This window comes from Maniola jurtina, chromosome W (genome assembly GCF_905333055.1).
Source record: "Maniola jurtina chromosome W, ilManJurt1.1, whole genome shotgun sequence".
Classification (NCBI taxonomy): Eukaryota; Metazoa; Arthropoda; class Insecta; order Lepidoptera; family Nymphalidae; genus Maniola; species Maniola jurtina.
This window is the reverse complement of record NC_060057.1, coordinates 2,385,985-2,406,630: the sequence shown is the minus strand read 5'-3', so window position 1 is coordinate 2,406,630 and position 20,646 is coordinate 2,385,985. Positions and strand designations below refer to the sequence as shown.

Genomic DNA, 20,646 nt, shown 5'->3' with positions numbered 1-20,646 from the left:
GGTACGAGAACCAAACTAATTTTGTGAAATGGGGCGACGCCGGCTCTAATGATTATAGATTAGAATGCGGCGTGCGTCAAGGAGGATTGACCTCTCCGGACCTCTTCAGCATTTATGTTAATGATCTGATTGAGGGACTTAGAAATACTAGAGTAGGTTGCCACATAGGTACAACGTGCATTAACAATATCAGCTATGCTGACGATATGGTACTTCTAAGTCCCTCAATCAGGGGTCTTAGACGACTACTCAACATCTGTGAACAATATGCTAGAGATCACGGCCTTAAATATAATGTTAAAAAGACGCAGATGATGGTTTTCCGTGCAGGCAAGGGCCCGGAGAGGATCCCGTCGGTTTTCTTAGATGGAGTTCCTGTAGAAAGGGTGGCGCAATTCAGGTATCTGGGGCATATTTTAACTGAGGATCTACGTGATAACCAAGACATGGAACGAGAAAGAAGGGCTTTGTCTGTTCGGTGCAACATGCTCGCACGCAGATTTGCGCGGTGTAGTTCTGGGGCGAAGCTGACACTGTTTAGAGCATATTGTCAATGCTTTTACACGTGTCAGCTTTGGGTCAACTGCACCGCAAGTGCACGTAGCAGCATCAGAGTGCAGTATAATAACGCATACCGTATTCTGATGAAACTGCCTAAATATTGCAGCGCGTCGGGCATGTTTGCTGACGCCAAAGTGCCCGATTATTTCGCGATTTTTAGATCTCGGGTTGCGGCTTTCTGGTTCCGCATCCGCAATTCTCAGAACGAGATCCTCAGGGTATGCTCTGAGTGTCCTGAAAATCGCATACCGAAGTACTGGCTTGCCGTGCATCGTGGCAACAACCGTAAATAATTTTTATTTTACTCTTGTATTCTATTCTATTTTATTTTATTTTATATTTAAGAAATGGGTGTAAAAAAAATTGCCTGAAAATAAACTATTATTATTATTATATTATTACTATTGTGAGCAATAAATTCTTCACGTCAAGGCATACATTATATACCTACGTTATATTAAATAAAAGTTACGAGGACATTTAATAACATATGATCATATGGGCTGCTGCGCCATTTATTTCCTTAGGCAATAAAACTGGGCCAATAAATATGTGTAACCCATATATTTGGTAGCTTCCATTATAGGTCCACACAAATAAAAATTATGTACTTTCGTCAATTCGGCATTCTGAACCAGAGCTTTTCCGACGATTCAAAGCACTTCTAAAAGTTTACACAGTGAAAACTTCTACAGGCGCGGTGGCGATTTTGGGGTGAGTAAAACTTTAAGGTCGCGTCACCGACATGCTAATGTTAATAGTGCTCGAAGAATTGATAGATGTAAAACTAAACTAATACCTATGTGATTTAACAAAGGTGTGCGAAGTCTGCCAATATTTACTCTTGGCCAGCGTCCTCAGTAGTGGGCCGGTGATTGACATGTACTTAATCAAAATGACTAGCACAGTCTCCAGTGAGAATTGAGATTGGCCGTCGTAGCTGAGTTTAATCAGAACATTATTATTACATTCAAAATCAATGAGTAGGTATCGCTGGTTTTACAAACAATCAATATGCAAGTGGCCCTGTCAAACCTATTACAGTGAGCCTTCGGGGACTGGGATGAGCAAAGGCAATACCGAGTCGGCCACAATACGGGTTTTGGAGTTTCCTTCCGTTTAAACTTTTTCTACCCCAATTTAGAATCCAATATTTTCGAACTCGAGTCTGGGTGGACGTGCTAGGTCTTGTTTTAATAACGCGATAGATAGGTCCGACGGCAAATAGTGGACGAATTTTAGTGAGACTAAAAAGGCAACGATCATAGTAAACTAAGGCCTCCTGTCCACTATAGTGCTAACGGCTCATTCTCACGGCCACAGATCACTAAATCCTTTCAGGTACAGAAGGCTTACTCCACAAAGACGTTTAAATAAATAGCGATTTTTGTTACGACCCTGAAAATGTTATTCATCTCGCACAGCGCTGCAGCCAAAATTTAACAAATGTCTCTTTCTATCGTTTAAACTCTTATCATTCTCAGTCTCTCTTTTTCTCTCTCTAAAGTTATTAAGGGCGCGCTGCCGTCGTAGGTCGGTTCTCGGGTTACGCAACCAAGTGAACCCAGCCTTCTACGGCAACATTTCTGTGCTGTGCAGGAAAGGCTCCACAGCGACTTATTTAGCGTTTCAATACTAGCGTTGATGCACATTGTGCTAGATCCCGCAAACAGGAAGGAGCATTTAAATCAAAATAAACCTTCCCGCAAACCCCAAAACCAACCGGGCATAGTTTGAACACATTCAGATGAACGACACGCGAACGCATAGACAAGGAACAGAAGGGCAGATAGACATTATTTTTTAACCCCCGACCCAAAAAGAGGGGTGTTATAAGTTTGACGTGTGTATCTGTGTATCTGTGTGTCTGTGTATCTGTGTATCTGTGTATCTGTGTATCTGTGTATCTGTGTATCTGTGTATCTGTGTATCTGTCTGTGGCATCGTAGCGCCTAAACGAATGAACCGATTTTAATTTAGTTTTTTTTGTTTGAAAGGTGGCTTGATCGAGAGTGTTCTTAGCTATAATCTAAAAAAATTGGTTCAGCCGTTTAAGAGTTATCAGCTCTTTTCTAGTTTTTTGTAGAAAAGAAGGTTACATAACCGTTAGGTTCTTAATATTATGTCAATAGACAAATGTCAAGCTGTCAAGATGGACGTTGCCTAAATACATTATTATTTATTTGAAAATGATGTTTTGGAAAACTCAAATACTTTGGATCGTCGGGGGTGTTATAAATTTTTAATTTACACTTGTTATATTTAAGAGTTACATTCATATATTTATTCAAAAAATTTGACAAACAGAAAGCCATTAATCAAATGCACTATCCAAAACGATTGCAGTTTTAACGAAGCATTGACTCCACTTACACCGGCTCGCTGCCTTTTGAGGGAGTCACAGAATTTTAAACAAGAAAATAGAAATGGTATCAACTGCCTTTAATACTTACTGGAAAAATGTATTACTGATTTTTAGCAAGTTTTTTTTATGCTTACCTATATTAAAAGGCGAAAGTGTGTTTGTTTGATGCAACGCCAATCACGCCGCAACAGAACAATGGATCGACGTAATTTTTGTATGAGTATATTTAAATACCTTGAAAGTGATAAGTACAGGCTTCTTTTTATCTCGGAAAATCGAAGAGCTCCCACGGGATTGTTAAAAATCTAAATCCACACGAAGAAAGTCGCTTGTATCATGCCGGTTTTATACAGTCTCCTCTCAGAATAAGAAGGGTTTCAGCTTAGTCCACCAAGCTGGTCACGTGCGAATCGGCAGACTTCACACACCTTTGAGACATAATGGAGAACTATTAATCATGAGGTTTCCTCACGATATTTTTCGTCACCGTCATGGCAAGTGATAGTAAAGCAATTGCCTAAAACGCACATAACTTTGAAAAGTTGAGGTGTGTGCCCGAAGAACCCCCGATCTCCCGAATAAGAGGCGGATGTCTTAACATCATCTTGTCTTCTTCTACATTTTCAATTCTTTGGGCGATATATTATTACCCATGTTAATGAAGACGCTACGCAAATTATTCCGATTGTAGCACTGATGAAGCGTTAATACCAGGTCACTCACTAGAATCGGAACCAACAGTCTAAAAATAATATGAGCAATGAATAAATATGAACGCGTTTACCTTATTTAGTCGTCGTATCCATAAATTTTTACAATGCGTCGGTTGAAAAAACACAACCTTTACTTAAGGGTACGCTACTACAGGGTTGGCATTGTTTTAAACAATTTTTGTTTACAACAGGCTTTTTGAACATGTCTTTATTCCTGTTTTAAACAAAACTGTTTGTTTTCTTTTAACATATTTTCAACCTATATTTACATCATGCGCAAAAGCATACCTACTATAATTGCCGACTAATGCCGGACACGTCTGGGGTCCTTATTCATAGCTCTGTCCAGTCAACGTCTATCTGGACTTATATGTATAACATTTATAGTACAAACTCTCAAACAAGTCATAAATAAAAATTAAGAAAAACACTTTCGCCCTGCCAAAAACGAACTGAGAAAAGATGTTTTCAAAATGGCGCTATACAGCCGCCATATTGATTTTTTTGAAACAAATTATAGCCAGTTCCCAAATTATAACCCATATTTCCAAGTCTGTTCATGCATTTTGAAGTTACCGTAGAATAAAAACTGAACATCCTGAAAACATTACACTCCTTTTTTTGGGCTGTCGCGCAATAAAAGAATTATTAGCGAAAAGTGCGAGTAGTGTAACCTTAAGTGATACTAGAAAAAATCGTACCTACTTATATCGACAAATTACTATTACCTACTTAATTCGACTAAGTATTATACTTCCACGAAAATTGTAATTGTATCGATACTACTACATATGTATATACGTACTTTAAACGTTGTGTGCGCAAGCGTATCATATTCAAAATATACCTACCTATTAGTTGACCGGGTCATAACTTTCAAATTAAATATAAATCCATACTAATATTATAAATGCGAAAGTGTGTCTGTCTGTCTGTCTATCTGTCTATCTGTATGTCTGTCTGCCTGTCTGTCTATCTGTCTGTCTGTCTGTCTTCCAGCTTTTCACGGCCCAACTTTAACCGATTCTGACGAAATTTAGTAAATTAGTAGCTTACATCCCGGGGACGGACATAGGCTACTTTTTATCTCGGAAAATCAAAGAGTTCCCAGGAGACTCCCAAAAACGCATCCGCATAACCGATTTGTATGAAAGGTACCGGGGTAGCTTGCGTCCCTGTTATTGGCATAGGCAACTTTTTATCCCGAAAAATCAAACAGTTCCCACGGGATCTTTAAAAACCTAAATCCACGGGCATCCTCTAGTTTACTATATTTATTGTTCTTGGGCATAAATTACTGACGACGAAAAACGACAGTAGTTGGCTTATATTACTTTCAAATCTAAAACAACAAATTTTGGCGTAATACGTTTGTATGGAGCTTTGGAGAAGCGCGTACGAAATGTAAACAACCCTTGACCAGTGGACGGTAGGCCTAAAAGTCCCGTAATAATTGCCCCGGGCAATTAACACCGTATCGCGGGCAACTCGGCTTAATCCCGGCTAGTTTTTACCACAAACCTGTGCCGCGATACGTGTCACCGTGGAAAAAAAACACCCGCTGATGGGGTGTGATTCGATTCAGATAGCTTTAGGTACGGTTACTTTGTTTTCGATGTAGGCGCGGGCCGCGGGGTGCCTTGCTCATACCAGTAACGGGTTTTTCTTTATATATATATTTTTTTTTTTGATATTTCTAGGCTATCTGCAATCAGTTATTTATGTCGACTATAATCAGATTATATGAGTGGTTAAGGGCTGGGAGAAGGTCACTCCATCAAGAGACTCTTCTCATAGGGCTATCCCTGGCTTTATTGTCGACAAGACAGTTCTTCTATTGTGGCCGGTTTTAGCCTATTTTCTTTATATAGTATATAACTTATTTTACTGCTGAATAAGGTAGCTTTAAGAGGTGAAAATTTTATTATTTCTGTCTTCAAATTCTGATAACTAAACAGACGGAGTCTGGGCTAATTTTTATTGCCAACTAGATGATCCATGCGACTTCGTCCTGAAGTACCTCTATCTAGGTTGTATTTTAGCCAAGATTTTAGCAAAGTTATTTGTCAAAAAAGATAATATTATTTTGACTAGTAACAAGAGATTACTGATCGTTATAGGTGTCACCGACAATCGTCTGGTGCAAGGCCTGCATGGAGATTGATGAAACACCGACGCCGTGCTCCTAGAGTGCACGGGCTTGGCAGAATAATGAGAGTGCCATTTGAGATTCCCAACCTCACTCCATGAAGCCATCGGTAACCTTGACGGTCTACTCGGCTTCTGGAGCGAGCTTAGATGGCTAGAGTGAAGACTTAGGGGAGGAGCAATGCAGGCACAACAGACGGAAACGATTAAGTGCGGAAACCAGCCCAGGAAGAAGAAACAAGAACAGATTACTGATAGGATTTATTATTGGCCCTTAAAAATGATGTATCTAGTGGTAGATAGTAGGTAGAGTAGTCAGCAGTAATGATTTTCAACGACTAAGAGGAGATTGTATTATATTACTAGAATAAACAAATTTAAATATGTACATATTATAAAGACGTACGTATTCTTGTAAGTCATATTGTTTCTTAGATATAAATAATTATTATAATGCAAAACAAACGTGATATTAAAACAGAGATAAAGTGCAAAGATAAGCAAATTCTAGTAATTAGATAAGAGTATTCAGTGATAAACAATGCTTGGCGGAAACGCTACAATGTGGGGATTTTTTCGCGCCCACTGGGAACCGTTTTCATTCCAAATAACAGACCAAGTGCTAGTCGGACTCGCACACGAAGGGTTCCGTACCGTCGTAGAAGATAATTTAACACATTTTGTTCCCACACCTAACCCACCGTGCATTCTTGATCTCAGGGGCAGCGGGTCATAAAATAGATCCATGGCTTGTCCTACTATACGAATAAACAGAGACGAACCTACGTTACGAGGTATCATAATGTTATGTTCGCTCTAACACTGCAAGTTAATGACGGACAGTGCCATCTATGATTAATAAGTATTTATAGGTTTTGATTTCCATGTCTTAACAGACTCATGGACATACAGACAAGAATGTGATCCTATAAAAGTTCCTTATTTCATTTTGAGTTAGGGAACCCTAAAAGTATCAAAGTATCGAGTGAACGAAGCCAAAGATGTAAATATGATTAAACACGAATGCGTTCAAACTTTATATGCGTTTTTCGCTATTCGAGCGAAAACTTTTCGTATTGGTGAAAATATTTCTATGATTTCAACAATGTTATAGTTGGGATCGAAAAATCAGTGATAGCCTAGTGGTCGAGCCGCGAACGCTTCGGGATTATGTGCATTTTAAGAATTAAATATCACTCGCTCTAACGGTGAAAGAAAACATCGTGAGGAAACCTGCAAACCTGAGTGTTCTCCATAATGTTCTCAAAGAAGTGTGAAGTCTATCGATTCAAACTTGAACAGCAGGGCAAACTATAGCCAAACCCTTCTCATTCTCAACCTCAAATCCTCAACCTCTCAATCTCACCTGGTGGTAAGTGATGATGAACCTGTAAGGGGTATGGCAGTATTTTACTAAACCCACACTCCTTTGGTTTCTACACGGCATCGTACCGGAACGACACACGCTTGGTGGTACGGCTTTGCCGGTAGGATGAAAACTAGCCACATCCGAAGCCTCCCAACTGATCAGACCAGAGAAAATATAGAAATTGTAAAATTCCTAACGGGAATCGAACCACTACACCAGGAGGTCGTCAAAAATTATGATGATTACCAATACAATAGAGCCTTCTTTTCCTTGGTGTGCTATTAATGTTTGTAGGTATGACAGGGCGTCGACCCAGATCCAAGCCGAAGAAAAGATAGCAAACACATTAACATTTCATGAGTTATTCATATATTTCCAAATACCCAAGTAGGTATGCTATAGGGTGTTACAATGATCGACGATACAATGTAGTTTTGCGTAACCGTTTTGCATATTCCGTCTACTAGATATACCTTTTTTTTTTTTTTTTTTTTTTTTCCGCTGGTAAAAATGCAATTACGCATGCCGCTCAAAAGCGGGTATGTGGGGCTCACTGGCAATGCATTTGTGCTGCATTCATATAGCATACCCACTAAAAAACCCAGCGGTGCCGTCCACGTCAGGTTAGAGGCGTCTCAGGATCCCGGGTGTCGTATGCGACTGAGACGTCTCAGCGTTAAACCGGCACAGTTTTAGTGAGGGAGAAGATGAGCGTAATGTCTCCTTCTTCTCCCCTGTCTTCTTCTGCGGCGTGGGTGAGCGTCAGCGGACAGCTCTCGCACCCGCTCCGCGGCCTCCTTCAGTGTTATGACAGTTTCACAGAAGGAGGCCATCACACTCCAGCTCGTCTTACTGCTAATCATGCCGTCTATTATGCTCGACAGCGAGAAGTTTCCTCCAAGCCTAGACGACACGATGTGGCGCTGAGGCCCCCATGCAGCGCATTCCACCAGAGTGTGATATGCCGTATCTTCTGGCGCACCACACTCCTGGCAAGCTGGAGTCTCCTCCCGTCTCGCGATCTGATGTAGGTACTTGCCAAAGCAGCCATGCCCTGTAAGTACCTGCACCAATCGGTACGTCAGTACTCCGTGCTTTCTCTTGAGCCAACGCTCAAGGTGTGGCCGGATCGCTTCAACTGACCAAATACCGGCGACAGGCGTCTCCAGATCCTCCTCCCATCTACGGATCAGCGCTGCCTCAGCCAGAGCTCTTCTTGAGCGGATCTCCTCTGCCTCCGGTTGCTCTCCACGGGCTCTCATTTCTGCACGGTAGCGGTACACCTCGGAGAGCACCTCAGCCTGGAGTTCCCACGGTGGGTCGCCCGCTAGAAGGGTTGCAGCTGTCCAGGAGACCGTGCGGTATCCCCGGATCGCTCGAACTGCGATGATTCTTTGCGGTCTCCGCAAAAGCATCTTGTTATGTGGTGTCAGGGCATGTATCCATATTGGCGCCCCATACAGTGCCATGCTTCTAACTATCCCCGCATATAGTCGCCTGCAGTTGGATTCTGGCCCCCCAATGTTAGGCAGCAGTCTTCCCAAAGCAGCGGCGGCATTAACGAGCCTAGAGCCAAAAAAAAAGAGGGTGGCAACACTGAAGCTGACATGTCTGAAAATCAGCTGTTTAATTTTAATTACAATTTTAAGTAAATTTACATTTAAATAAGACTACAATTATTGTAAAACAACTGTAATCAAAGTGTATTTTGTGATAAATCATAATTTCAATACCGATCGACTGCCAACCAGCACCAGTGAGACGGACTTGTGAGCGGTGTGACGTGTTTTAATAACCTATAACGGACTTTTACCGGGGGAGTATCTGTTATTATTTTATACAACTTATTCAGTAATCCAACACTCCCTACACGATAGGTATTCGTACATACTCGAGAATCTCGAGACACGCCCCTCCACACACTTAGGCAAAACTTGTTCTCACTTTGCTTGACTTACAGTGGAAGTGAAGTTGAAGAATGATCTGTACAGTCTGTACCTACTGCCTCAGACAAAACTAACATTCCACTGTACACATAATGATTACAGTACGACATAGTCCACCTGAGTTAGGTATAAATAGTTATTAGGCATAGTGTAAGTCTGACTAAATTTTCCTATGGCCTCTTTATTTGTGTTTGCATCAAGTACCTACTTATTACTTGTTTAGTTTATTTTATGATATAGGTAATAAACCTAGTCAACATACCAGGAAACTAATTTTAACTTTTCTTCCTAGTCTATTAACTTATCTCACTTTTGTTATCTCGCTGTCTCTCATCCTCTCTCTGCTAGACTCTTAACACTTTCCATTTCCTTCACTTACATATATCTATTGGTGTGTTTCAGGTATATAGTACAAGATGGCTCCTATGTTCACCAGAAAAGCTGCCGCTCTTGAAGAACAACAGAAACTGAAAAATGCTTTACACGAAATAAAATCACTGAAACAATTAAATACCCAACTACTGAAGGAACAAGATGAAAGTGAAGCTGAGATGAGGATCATTATTGCTAGGAACTCACAGTTAAAGTCTGAACTTGCAAACCTGCACAACGCTCATACTTTGTTATCAGAGGAGCGCGACCAACTTCAGTTGGCAGTAGGGTCGTTCAATCAGTGCATACAAACTTATGAAGAGGCTCTGGGAAAGATATCTATGTTAGAGGATGAATTAAGCCAATCTCAACAGTTAATTTGTGACCTTCAGTCACAAATAGCAAGTTATGAAACACAAAAAACAAATAACTTGTATGATGAGCTGCTTGCTTCATCCTCAACAGCACCAGTGTTGACAATTGACCTGACCTGTGACAGCCCTTGTGCTGCTAATAATAAGCCACATTCAGAAACTATCCATTTAAATAGTCACAAAAAAATTAAAAAATACATCAAAATTGGTAAATTAATTAAAAAAACGAAAAAATTAATAAAATTTCAGAAATTATGTAATAAAAACATTAGGCTTAGAAAAGAACGTTCAGATTTATTAAATAAGCTCAATACATATTGTTCCTCACTGCAAGAGATGAGAGTTCAATATGAAACTGACGTTCGGAGTCTTAATGAGGAGATTCTAAAACTGGAAAACTCCTTGAAAACAGTTACTTCCCAGTACGAGCTGTCACAGAAACAGGTCGGTGAGCATATACTGGCCGCTGATGAGCTGTTAGCCTTAAGTAATTATAATATAGATCGTCTTGACTCTCTGATTAATAGATGTGAGTGCTCAAATAAGGTTCCGGACGAAATGCCAGTGGACAGTCAGTGTATAGGACAACAAAAAGGCTGTGAAAACAATGGTTCCTCGTTACATTGCCCTCAGCGGAAAACATTTGTTGTTTCAGATGGATTGGGAAAAGACTTTGGTCATTTAATAAGTAATAAATTACATCAAACAGTGATCAACATATGTAACCCAGGGGCACCATATGAATATATAATTGAAAATGTAAAAGGCTGCTGTTTAGATAAATATAGTACAGTTGTCTTGTTGATAGGTGACAGCATGCAAATAACAAAAAAACAAATTTTAAGAAGTTTTGCATACCTATTGGACCTACAAGAAAATACGGGTTGTAAATTCATATTGTGCACTTTTCCTTACTCTTGCACTTTAACCCCAGCACAAAATAGGTATGTCTATAAACTCAACATGCTTATTAATAATTTAAGTTTTGGCCATAGGGATTATATTCACATAATAGACACGAATAATTTTATAAAAAAATTTTCACTGACAAAGGATACAATGTACTTGCCCCTTAGTTATAAGAAACAAATAGCTACCTTGGTAGCTTGTAATATACAAGACACAGCTATTTTTAGCTTGAGTTCTTTTGAAAACGGTACATGTTGTACTAATAATATAGACCTAATTAGTAATACTACTAATTCCAGTTTTTTTACGTTGGATACAAACTATTATAATAGTTTGGATACAAATAGTTGCATGGACACTACTGTAAACAGTAATAAGATTTTAAACTAAGTAGTGCGACAACAGATAAGCTATGTAAAATCAATCTTGTACACCAAAATATTCAGGGCTTATCTGGCAAAGAACATGAGATAGAACTATTTATTAAAAAATTTGATATTGACATCTTATGCCTCACTGAGCATTGGCTCAATAGTTATCAATTAATAGTAAATTTAAAACATTATCAATTGTCAAGTGCGTTCTCTAGAAAGAAAGCTATACGCGGAGGGTCTTTAATATTAACCCGCAACAATATCAATTATAAAGAACGGAAAGACATTGTTAATCTTTCATTGGAACGCACTATTGAGCTGTCCTGTGTTGAGCTGGAGCGCTATATTGTCGTCTGCGTGTACCGACCCCCCTCAGGTGACTTTGTTCTGTTTGAGGACGTTATGGAAGAGGCCTTGAGGCGGATATGTAGGTCATCAAAAAAGATATTAGTTTGTGGAGACTTCAATATTGATATTTTGCTTCACACTTCTTTTACTGACAGATTACTCAATTTATTTAAAAGCTTTAATTTACAGAAAATTTTCAATGAACCAACACGGATAACTGCAAATTCAGCCACTTGTATAGATAACATTTTCTGTGACTGTAAGATTGTCGCAAAATCGATCATGACGAATCTAAGATCCGATCACTGTGGACAAATGATATCTGTTCCCAGTGATAATCAAGACATAACAAAGTTAATAAAGTATAGGCCAGTAACCACTAAAAAGGTAGAGCAGTTCAAACTAAAGGTTTTAACTGCTTTACCTAAACTTGACTTTACTCAGGGTGGTCCGGATGAACACTATAATGCTTTTTTTGATCTCATAAACTCTCAATTTAATTCTACCTTTAAAATTGTAGAAAAAAAACTGTTTAAAAATCTTAAATTTAGTGACTGGGCTACTGTTGGCATCTATAAAAGTAGAAATAAGTTGTTCGACTTGTATGCAGAAAAACAATATAACTACACTCCCACATTTGTTGAATATGTAAAAAATTATTCAAAATTATTCAAAAAGGTTTGCATACAAGCAAAGTCACTCTGCATAAAGCAAAAAATTATTAATTCTGATAATAAAATTAAAGCAGCTTGGGATATCATCACGGATGAAACTGGGAAACAAAAAGTGCATAACAATAAACTGGAGCTAAAAATTAATCACCGTATTATTGACTCCAATATTGAAATTGCAAATACATTTGAGAATTTTTTCCAGAACATTCCAGTCATCACTACTAGTTCCCTTAGCTCTTCACCAACAGAAGCCTATGATCTTCTCAGGGCCAATGTCACTGAATGCGGTGTGTTGTTTAGGTTTGAATACGTTACTCCATATGACATTGTTAAAGTGTTCAAATCTTTACAAAGCAAAAAAACCGGAGATCTGTGGGGAATATCAGTAAAAATAATTAACAATATTATTGATATTATTGCGCCATATCTAGCCTTAATTTTTAATGAGTCTGTGGATACAGGCGCTTTTCCAGATCTCATGAAATGTAGTAAATTGATACCTCTTTTTAAATCGGGTAGCAAAAGTGACCCAAACAATTACAGGCCAATTTCAATTTTGCCAACACTGAGCAAGATATTTGAGAAAATCATGCTCAACCAACTGCTTCAGCATTTCAATTTTAATAAGCTACTCCATTCTGAACAGTATGGCTTCACTAAAGGTCGATCAACAACCGACGCGGCCGCAATGCTGTTAAAGCATATATTCAATGCGTGGGAGGGGTCACAGAATGCCATTGGTATTTTCTGTGATTTATCCAAGGCATTTGATTGCGTTGAGCACGAGACTCTTTTAGTTAAATTGAGCCACTATGGAATCAAAGACACTGCGCTTGGTCTCATTGCGTCCTATCTTAGTGATCGTATTCAAACAGTATGTGTGAATGATGTGAAGTCATCCGGATCAGCCTCACTAATGGGTGTTCCTCAAGGCTCTATTCTAGGTCCTTTCATGTTCTTAGTATACATAAACGATTTACCATATGTAGTCCAAAATATTTGCGATATCGTACTATTTGCTGACGATACGTCTTTGATTTTTAAAGTCGATAGAAATAAGGACAATTTTGACGATATAAATGGTGCCATATCTCAGGTAACTTACTGGTTTACTGTAAATAATCTACTTTTAAATGCAAAAAAAACTAAGTGTATTGAATTCGCACTGCCCAATACCAAGAACACAAGTAACATTAATTTAAGGATAAATAATGATATTTTGAAAATAGAAGAGACTACTACATTTTTGGGGATAACCTTAGATGCGAAGCTGCAATGGGGCACCCATATATCAACTCTTGCTGGCAAACTAAGCTCTGCTGCTTACGCGGTTAGAAAGATTCGACAATTAACTGACGTGGAGACCGCAAAGATAGTATATTTTGCTTATTTTCATAGTATTATGTCTTATGGAATCTTAATATGGGGTAGAGCGGCAGATATTGGGAGAATTTTTGTATTACAAAAAAGGGCAATACGCGCAATTTATAACTTAAAACCACGCGATTCACTTCGAGAAAAATTTAAGGAAATAGGTATCCTTACCGTAGCCTCTCAATATATTTACAACAACATAATTTTTGTAAGACAAAATATTCTTAGTTACAAGAAGGTTGGCGATCTACACAACAGGCTGACTAGACACCGTAACAGGCTTGCGACTCCTACGCTCCGTCTCAGGAAGGTCCAAAAGTCATTTGTGGGAATGGGTATAATCTTCTATAACAAAATTCCTCAGTCAATTTTGGACTTGCCTTTACACAGGTTCAAAAAATCTATTAAAAATATGCTCTTGAGAAAAGCATATTATACTATCGAAGATTATGTAAATGATAAAAAAGCGTGGATTTGAACTTCGATTCGCTCCAGCAATGCGCAGGACTTCAATTGCTTTTATACATGGCATAATATTGTATATCAAATCTTTGAAAAGAGCAACCGCCGAGTTTCTTGCTGGTTCTTCTCGGTAGGAAAGGCATTCCGAACCAGTGGTAGATGCTTTTGACGATTCGAAAGAACTTGTAAAAGTCTAATTGAATAAAAACATTTTGAATTTGAATTTGAATTTGAATCTAGTGCCCAAAAGCTCGAAGTGCTTTTGAAAACGCCATCGTCCATCCAACACGAGGCCCAAATATTTCATGTTGGCCTTTACCGCTACTGTTGTGCCTTGCACAGTGATTTGTGCACCCCGTGGCGGACCTCTGCGAGGACCATGAAAAAGGAGGGCCTCGGTTTTCGAGATAGAGACTCTCAAACCCAGCAACCGAATCCTATACACAACCAGTGACGTGCCAATTTCCGCCAAACGAGCCGCCTCCTCATATGTCCTTCCACGGGCCGTGACGAGGGTATCATCCGCGTAGCAGAGGAGTCTCATCCGTGGAAGCAGCGGGGCCCGCAAGAGCCAATCGAAACCAATGTTCCAAAGCACCGGCCCAAGGACCGATCCCTGCGGAACCCCGCTGCAGACACGGCGCCGGAATATTTGCCCATTACTGCCCTCCCACAAGATTTGCCTGTCCTGCAAGTATGACTCCAGCAGTCGCTGGAGGTATAGTGGTACTCTGTGATAGCAAAGTGCTTCCAATAAAGTCTCAAATGGGAGACTATTGAAGGCATTTGCAACGTCAAGCGAGACTGCAAGAACCACTTCCCCTCTATCGATCGCTTCCATGGTCAGACTCTTCAAGGCATCCAGGGCATCCAGGGTCGAGCGACCTACCCTGAATCCATACTGTGCCTCAGATAGATTCGGGCCTACTGTCTCAAGGTGCTTTATGAGGCGAGTGGCAAGAATCTTTTCAAAGAGCTTGCCCGTCTCACTAAGCAGAACTATTGGTCTATATGCTGAAGGGGAATCCAGTGGGCGGCCCTCTTTGCGCAGCAGGCATAGCTTTCCTTCTTTCCAAGATTTCGGGAACTGTCCAGCACGTAAGCATTTGTCGAAGAGCTCCCTGAATTTCTCCCGCAGGCATTCCAGGGCAATATGAATAACTTTGCCCGGAATACCATCGGGTCCCGGTGCCGTCTTTCTAGCCCGTAAGCGGTCGAGTCCTAGGTCCAGCTCCTCCTCTGTGATAGGGGGAATGCCATCCGGCATGCCATCTCTCCCAAAAGGGGCTGACATAGGCGGGGGGAAGTGACTCTGTGAGTCGGGGAACAGTTCTCCAACTACACGCAAGAGGAGATCAGGTTGCAGGGTCTCCGTTATGGGTGCGCCTTGTGTGCGAAGCTTATTTCGTGCAGCACGGTAGGGACGTCCCCAGGGGTCCCTGTTTAGCGCCTCTAGCATCTCTTCACGGGCAGACTCCTTAGCCTTACTTATGGCCAGCTGCAATTCCTTCTTCGCCTGTTGATAAGCGGTCCGCGTTTGGTTATCCAGATCCGGGTTCAGACCGTTTCGCCTGCGATTCCGAACATATTCTCTGCGGGCTCTGTTGCAGGTTGCCCGGAGATTGGCGATTTCAGGGGACCACCAATACACGCGGCGACGAGGAGACCGACGCCGGGTCCGTGGCATGGATGCATCACAGATGTCTTTTAGGGCATTGCACAGCTGGTCAGAGTGTTCGTCCGCACTAATGTTGCTATTGTTGCTGGACGAGGACCACCGCAGTACAATGGCAGCTTCTTTAGCTAACTCGCGGTCCAGTAGACTCAAGCTCCAGCGCGGAAACTGGCTTGGGCTTCTTGAGTGGTTCCTCGGCCTCGGACGGGTAGAGATCTCAAAACGGATGTAATTATGATCCGAGAGGGTCTCCACCTCTCCCTCTACTCTCCAGTTGACCACTCTGTCTGCAACCGCAGGAGTGGCAAATGACAGATCTACCACAGATCCCCCCTGCTGCCGCACACAGGTGTGTGTCGTTCCTCTATTGAGAAGGGACAAACCCGAAAGAAGAGCCCAGATCTGTACCGCCCTCCCCCTTGCATTTGTATTGGGATTTCCCCACGCCTGGGACTTTGCATTGAAATCGCCAAAAACGACGATGTGCGCTCCCGTCTGTCTATCAATAGCTGCTCTGACGGAGTCGAGGTAGGCTTCAAATTCTGCCAAGCTGCGGTTGGGCGAGAAATAAATGCCCACCACTACGTATTCCCCCCATTTTGCCACCGCGTATCCGGAACCTCTTTCTAATACCGTGAGCGAGATGTCGGTATTGTTTCTGGTCAGAACTGCTACCGACCCATCCAAGTCGCCAACCCAGTGTGATTGGGGAGGAATATAATAGGGTTCACAAGCGACTGCCAGATCTATTCCCCACTCCATCATTGATTGTAGCAAGAGATCTTGAGCCCCAGCGCAGTGGTTAAGGTTTGACTGGAGAAATCTTACATGACACGGCTGATTCATGATGACATTTCAGCTTCCTCTTGCGCCTGACGACGACCAGCGCTGGTGGCGGCCTGAGCCATTGAGACCATCTTACCCTTCACTGAGGGAGGGTTACAGCTCCTACCCCCCATGATATGTTCTGATGGTAGCCCTGCGTCTTTGCACACTGCGCAGCGCATTGGGGCTATGCATCCCAGCGATTTGTGACCGTTTCCACCGCACCGGAAGCACAGGTCGCCTCGGTTTGCTGTGGACGGACAGACTGGCTTTGTGTGCCCGATACCGAGGCACTTAAAGCAGCGCAAGGGGCGTTGCTCTAGCACATGGACCTCGGCAGAACTCCAACCGACCCGTAGCTTCCCGGCTTCCGAGATTACTTTAGCCACCTCTATGGGGCAGTGCAAGATGGCTGCGCCCACCCCTCTGGGGCCGGACTGCACTTCTCCCACTTTTAACGACTCGGTAGGACAGTTCCCAGCTCGCACGACGGCAGCAATTATCTTTTCTTTTGTGACCGAGTCATCAAGTCCAGTGACCCTGAGGGTCGCAAGCTTGGATGGGCGAACCACACTAGCCACGCCATCTAAAACAGTGCGGAGCCTGCTCGCTAGCAATTCCGCCTGTTCCGCCGTCTGGCCCTTAGGAAGCTCTAAGAGCCTGGCGCCTGTAGCCGCTCGGCGAATTTTTATTCCTTCGCCGATGCCAAGCTCCTCCAAGTTAACCTGACGCTCCGCCTGCTCCAGTATTTTAGCGTAGGTCACCCCCTTTTCTGCCGCTTCCGGCTGCAATGTGACTACGACCGCCGCGGTTTTAGGGGACGTAAGTTTCGGTTTAACCGGCTGACTTGTTTTGGCGGCAGTGGCAACCGTTGGGGTGGTGGCAGCGCCGGCTGTGGGCGGTGAGGTTTTTTTGGCCTTTTTGCCCTTTTTGACAACTGTTGCCCAGTCATTGACCTCCCTTGCCTCAACTCGACTGGGTCCAGCCATTGTCTCAGGAGTCCCAGCGGGCTTCGAGGCCACTGTAAAACTCCGAGTCATCGGGCCCATCCGAGCCGTTGGAGCAGCAGTAACTGTCTGCGTCGCTGCCATTTCTCGGCTCTTATCCGCTGCTAAGGGCGGGCGGTGCACCTTCTCGGGCAGAAGCCTTTCCTCAATTCCGGCAAATCGGGCATCCAGCATGGCACCGACGGAGATAGCAATGGATGCCTTTAGCTCCTCGATGAGTTCCCCACTTAGGCTGGAGACGGACGTGGTATTTGCCGCCGCCATGGTCGCCTTCATCTCGCTAAATTCCCTTCGGTGGGCTTTTAACTCCGTCTTGAGGTTTTCCACCTCCTGGCGTAAGCGGCCATTGTCCACTCTAAGTCGTCGAGTTTCCTCGGCTTCCGTTCTGGATGCCAGAGCATCCACCATCTCTTGCAGAGCGGCAGCTGAGTCCTTAAGGAGCTTAGCATGTGAGCCCTTAAGGTGCCCTGATTTGGTGGCAACCTGAACTATAGTTGCCACGCTTTTACCTGCAACGGCTCGCAGCTCCTCGGCGCTGAGTTGGGTGGGGTCCTCTTTTTGTGCCTCTAAAGGAAAGTCTTCAGGGTCCAAGACGGGCTCAGATATCCTCTTGCGGCACACTCGATCTCGTAGGAATTGGTTGAAAGCTTCCTCTTTGGCCTCTTCCTTCGCCTTTCTGAGATTGACTCTGGCACGGGAGATTCCTGTACCTCGCCCTCGGCCTTTAGCCCTACCACGGCTTACGGATGAAGCCTTGGAGCTCTCCGAGTCCGGGTCCGAGTCAAGGCCTGATCGGAGCGGACTCCGAGTTCGAGAGCTATCTCTTGGTACCGACAATAGCCCGTGACTCCGCAACTTACGAGCAGCAGCTACATCCGTCTCCGTACTGATTCCGTCGTCCATTTGTACCTAAATGGGTGACCTGCTGGCGGCAAAGCCAAGCAGGTCAGCTATCAAGGGAACAAACACAGCCTAGCCTACAAGCATAAATTCCTATCCTAGCTTAGCTTAATCTAACCTATCCTAATTAATCTAACTTATCCTTATTAGTCTATCTTAACTTAGACTTAACAGCGTCCCTAGGTCACTTAAGTGTCACTAGGTCACCAGCAGGCAGCAACGTAGAATATCACAACACCACAGCACAGGCACAGTATTACCCCAGGCCGAAGCCGAGTTTATCGCACATTCATGAGGATGTACCTATTCACTCCGAATTCGAGGCCACGACAAGACGCGAGAATGCGTCCGCGCTTCGCGCGCCGCCCGTTCGTCCGTGTCGCACCGAGAACACAAGGCAATCGCAACACGTCTATCTCGCACGAGGTGCGATGCGCGACTCCCTACTAGATATACCTAGTTACAGCACCAACATAATATATTAATTAGTATAATTACCACATTGCTACGTTTGCAATTGTTGTGATTGGCTGATTATATCGTCGTACCTACTATTTTTATTTCGCAAAAGAGAAAAGCCAGCCATTTGATCAATTTTTTCACGTGGATCCCTTCGTGAAAAAATTAAAGAGATTGGTAGTCTTACAGTTGGTTCGCAGTATATTTATAATTTACCCCCGACCCAAAGAGAGGGGTGTTATAAGTTTGACGTATGTATCTATCTGTCTGTGGCATCGTAGCTCGTACACTAATGAACTGCTTTTAATTTAGTTTTTTTGTTTGAAAGGTGGCTTAATCGAGAGTGTTCTTAGCTATAATCCAAGAAAATGGGTTCAGCCATTTGAAAGTTATCAGCTCTTTTCTAGTTACTGTAACCATCACTTGTCGGGGGTGTTATAAGTTTTTAATTTACACTTGTTATAATCGTTTTTGTGAGACAAATTATATTCATTTTTGTAAACGAAGATGGGATACACAAACGCCACAATGTCGTCTGCGTAACAAACAGAAATCCTAGAAAACGTCGATTCCCTCACTCTAGTTCACTCCGCTTTGGTTATCATTTTACCTGATCCGAACTTCTAAAGGACATTCCAAACCAGTGGTAGATTCTTTAGACGATTCAAAAGCACTTGTAAAAGATTAGGTACCTATATTGGAGTAAAAATCTTTATTTTTCTATTTCCACAATCGAGCCCATATCGATCTATTCTTTGATATTATGCCGTTGTCCGTGAGACATACAGACAGACGGCATATATTGATCGGTTCCAAATAAATCTTGACCCAAAAATTTAACTTTTTAATTTATCGTTATCATTCGAACTCTGCATTTAGTTTTTATCTAAATCGCTTTTTTTATACCTATACAATATAAAATAATACATTTATGAAGGAAAGATTCTTTTGTTTGTAGTCGATAAACTTTGAAACTACTGGACCGATTTTAATAATTCTTTCACCATTAAAATGCTACTTTATCCAGAAGTTACTTAGGCTATATTATATTAATTATTATGTGTCTTATGTGTGTAATATATGTATATCAAATTCCTCCCGAATGAAGCTGATCAGTTAGTTTATTATTTAGGTATTATTTGTGTGATATTACCTATGTGATTGCTTGGTAACGCAAAATGGATAACGTTCTCTGATTTTCGTCCTTGTTATTTCTATGGGATTACGTAACAGAGAGAGCATTACACTAAGTTCTCCCGGTGGATAGAGGTGCACATACCACTAATATAAAGGCAATCCAAATTAATAACTGTTAAATTTGAAAGAATCCCGCTTCAGCTTCAGTCAAATATTAAACAAGTATAAATTAAAAATTTATAACACCCCCGACGATCCAAAGTATTTTAGTTTTCCAAAACATCATTTTCAAATAAATAATTATGTATTTAGCCAACGTCCATCTTGACAGCTTGACATTTGTCTATTGACATAATATTATGAACCTAACGGTTATCTAACCTTCTTTTCTACAAGAAAACTAGAAAAGAGCTGATAACTCTTAAACGGCTGAACCAATTTTTTTAGATTATAGCTAAGAACACTCTCGATCAAGCCACCTTTCAAACAAAAAAAACTAAATTAAAATCGGTTCATTCGTTTAGGCGCTACGATACCACAGACAGATACACAGATACACAGATACACAGATACACAGATACACAGATACACAGACACACAGATACACACGTCAAACTTATAACACCGCTCTTTTTGGGTCGGGGGTTAAAAAGG

At 41.9% G+C, this 20,646-nt stretch overlaps 2 protein-coding genes across 2 annotated transcripts; one reads left to right on the top strand and one right to left on the bottom strand.

The window, feature by feature from the left end:
* Positions 1-8,744: 8,744 nt before the first annotated feature.
* LOC123879810 lies at positions 8,745-14,255 on the top strand. The gene is made up of 2 exons (XM_045927703.1): positions 8,745-10,394; positions 14,247-14,255. The coding sequence occupies exons 1-2, from the start codon at positions 9,519-9,521 to the stop codon at positions 14,253-14,255; spliced, it is 885 nt and encodes a 294-aa protein (XP_045783659.1). The 5' UTR covers positions 8,745-9,518.
* A 2,025-nt stretch (positions 14,256-16,280) lies between these two features.
* On the bottom strand, positions 16,281-18,828 carry LOC123879932. The gene has a single exon (XM_045927795.1). The coding sequence runs from the start codon at positions 18,397-18,399 to the stop codon at positions 16,507-16,509; it is 1,893 nt and encodes a 630-aa protein (XP_045783751.1). The 5' UTR covers positions 18,400-18,828; the 3' UTR covers positions 16,281-16,506.
* Positions 18,829-20,646: the final 1,818 nt, after the last annotated feature.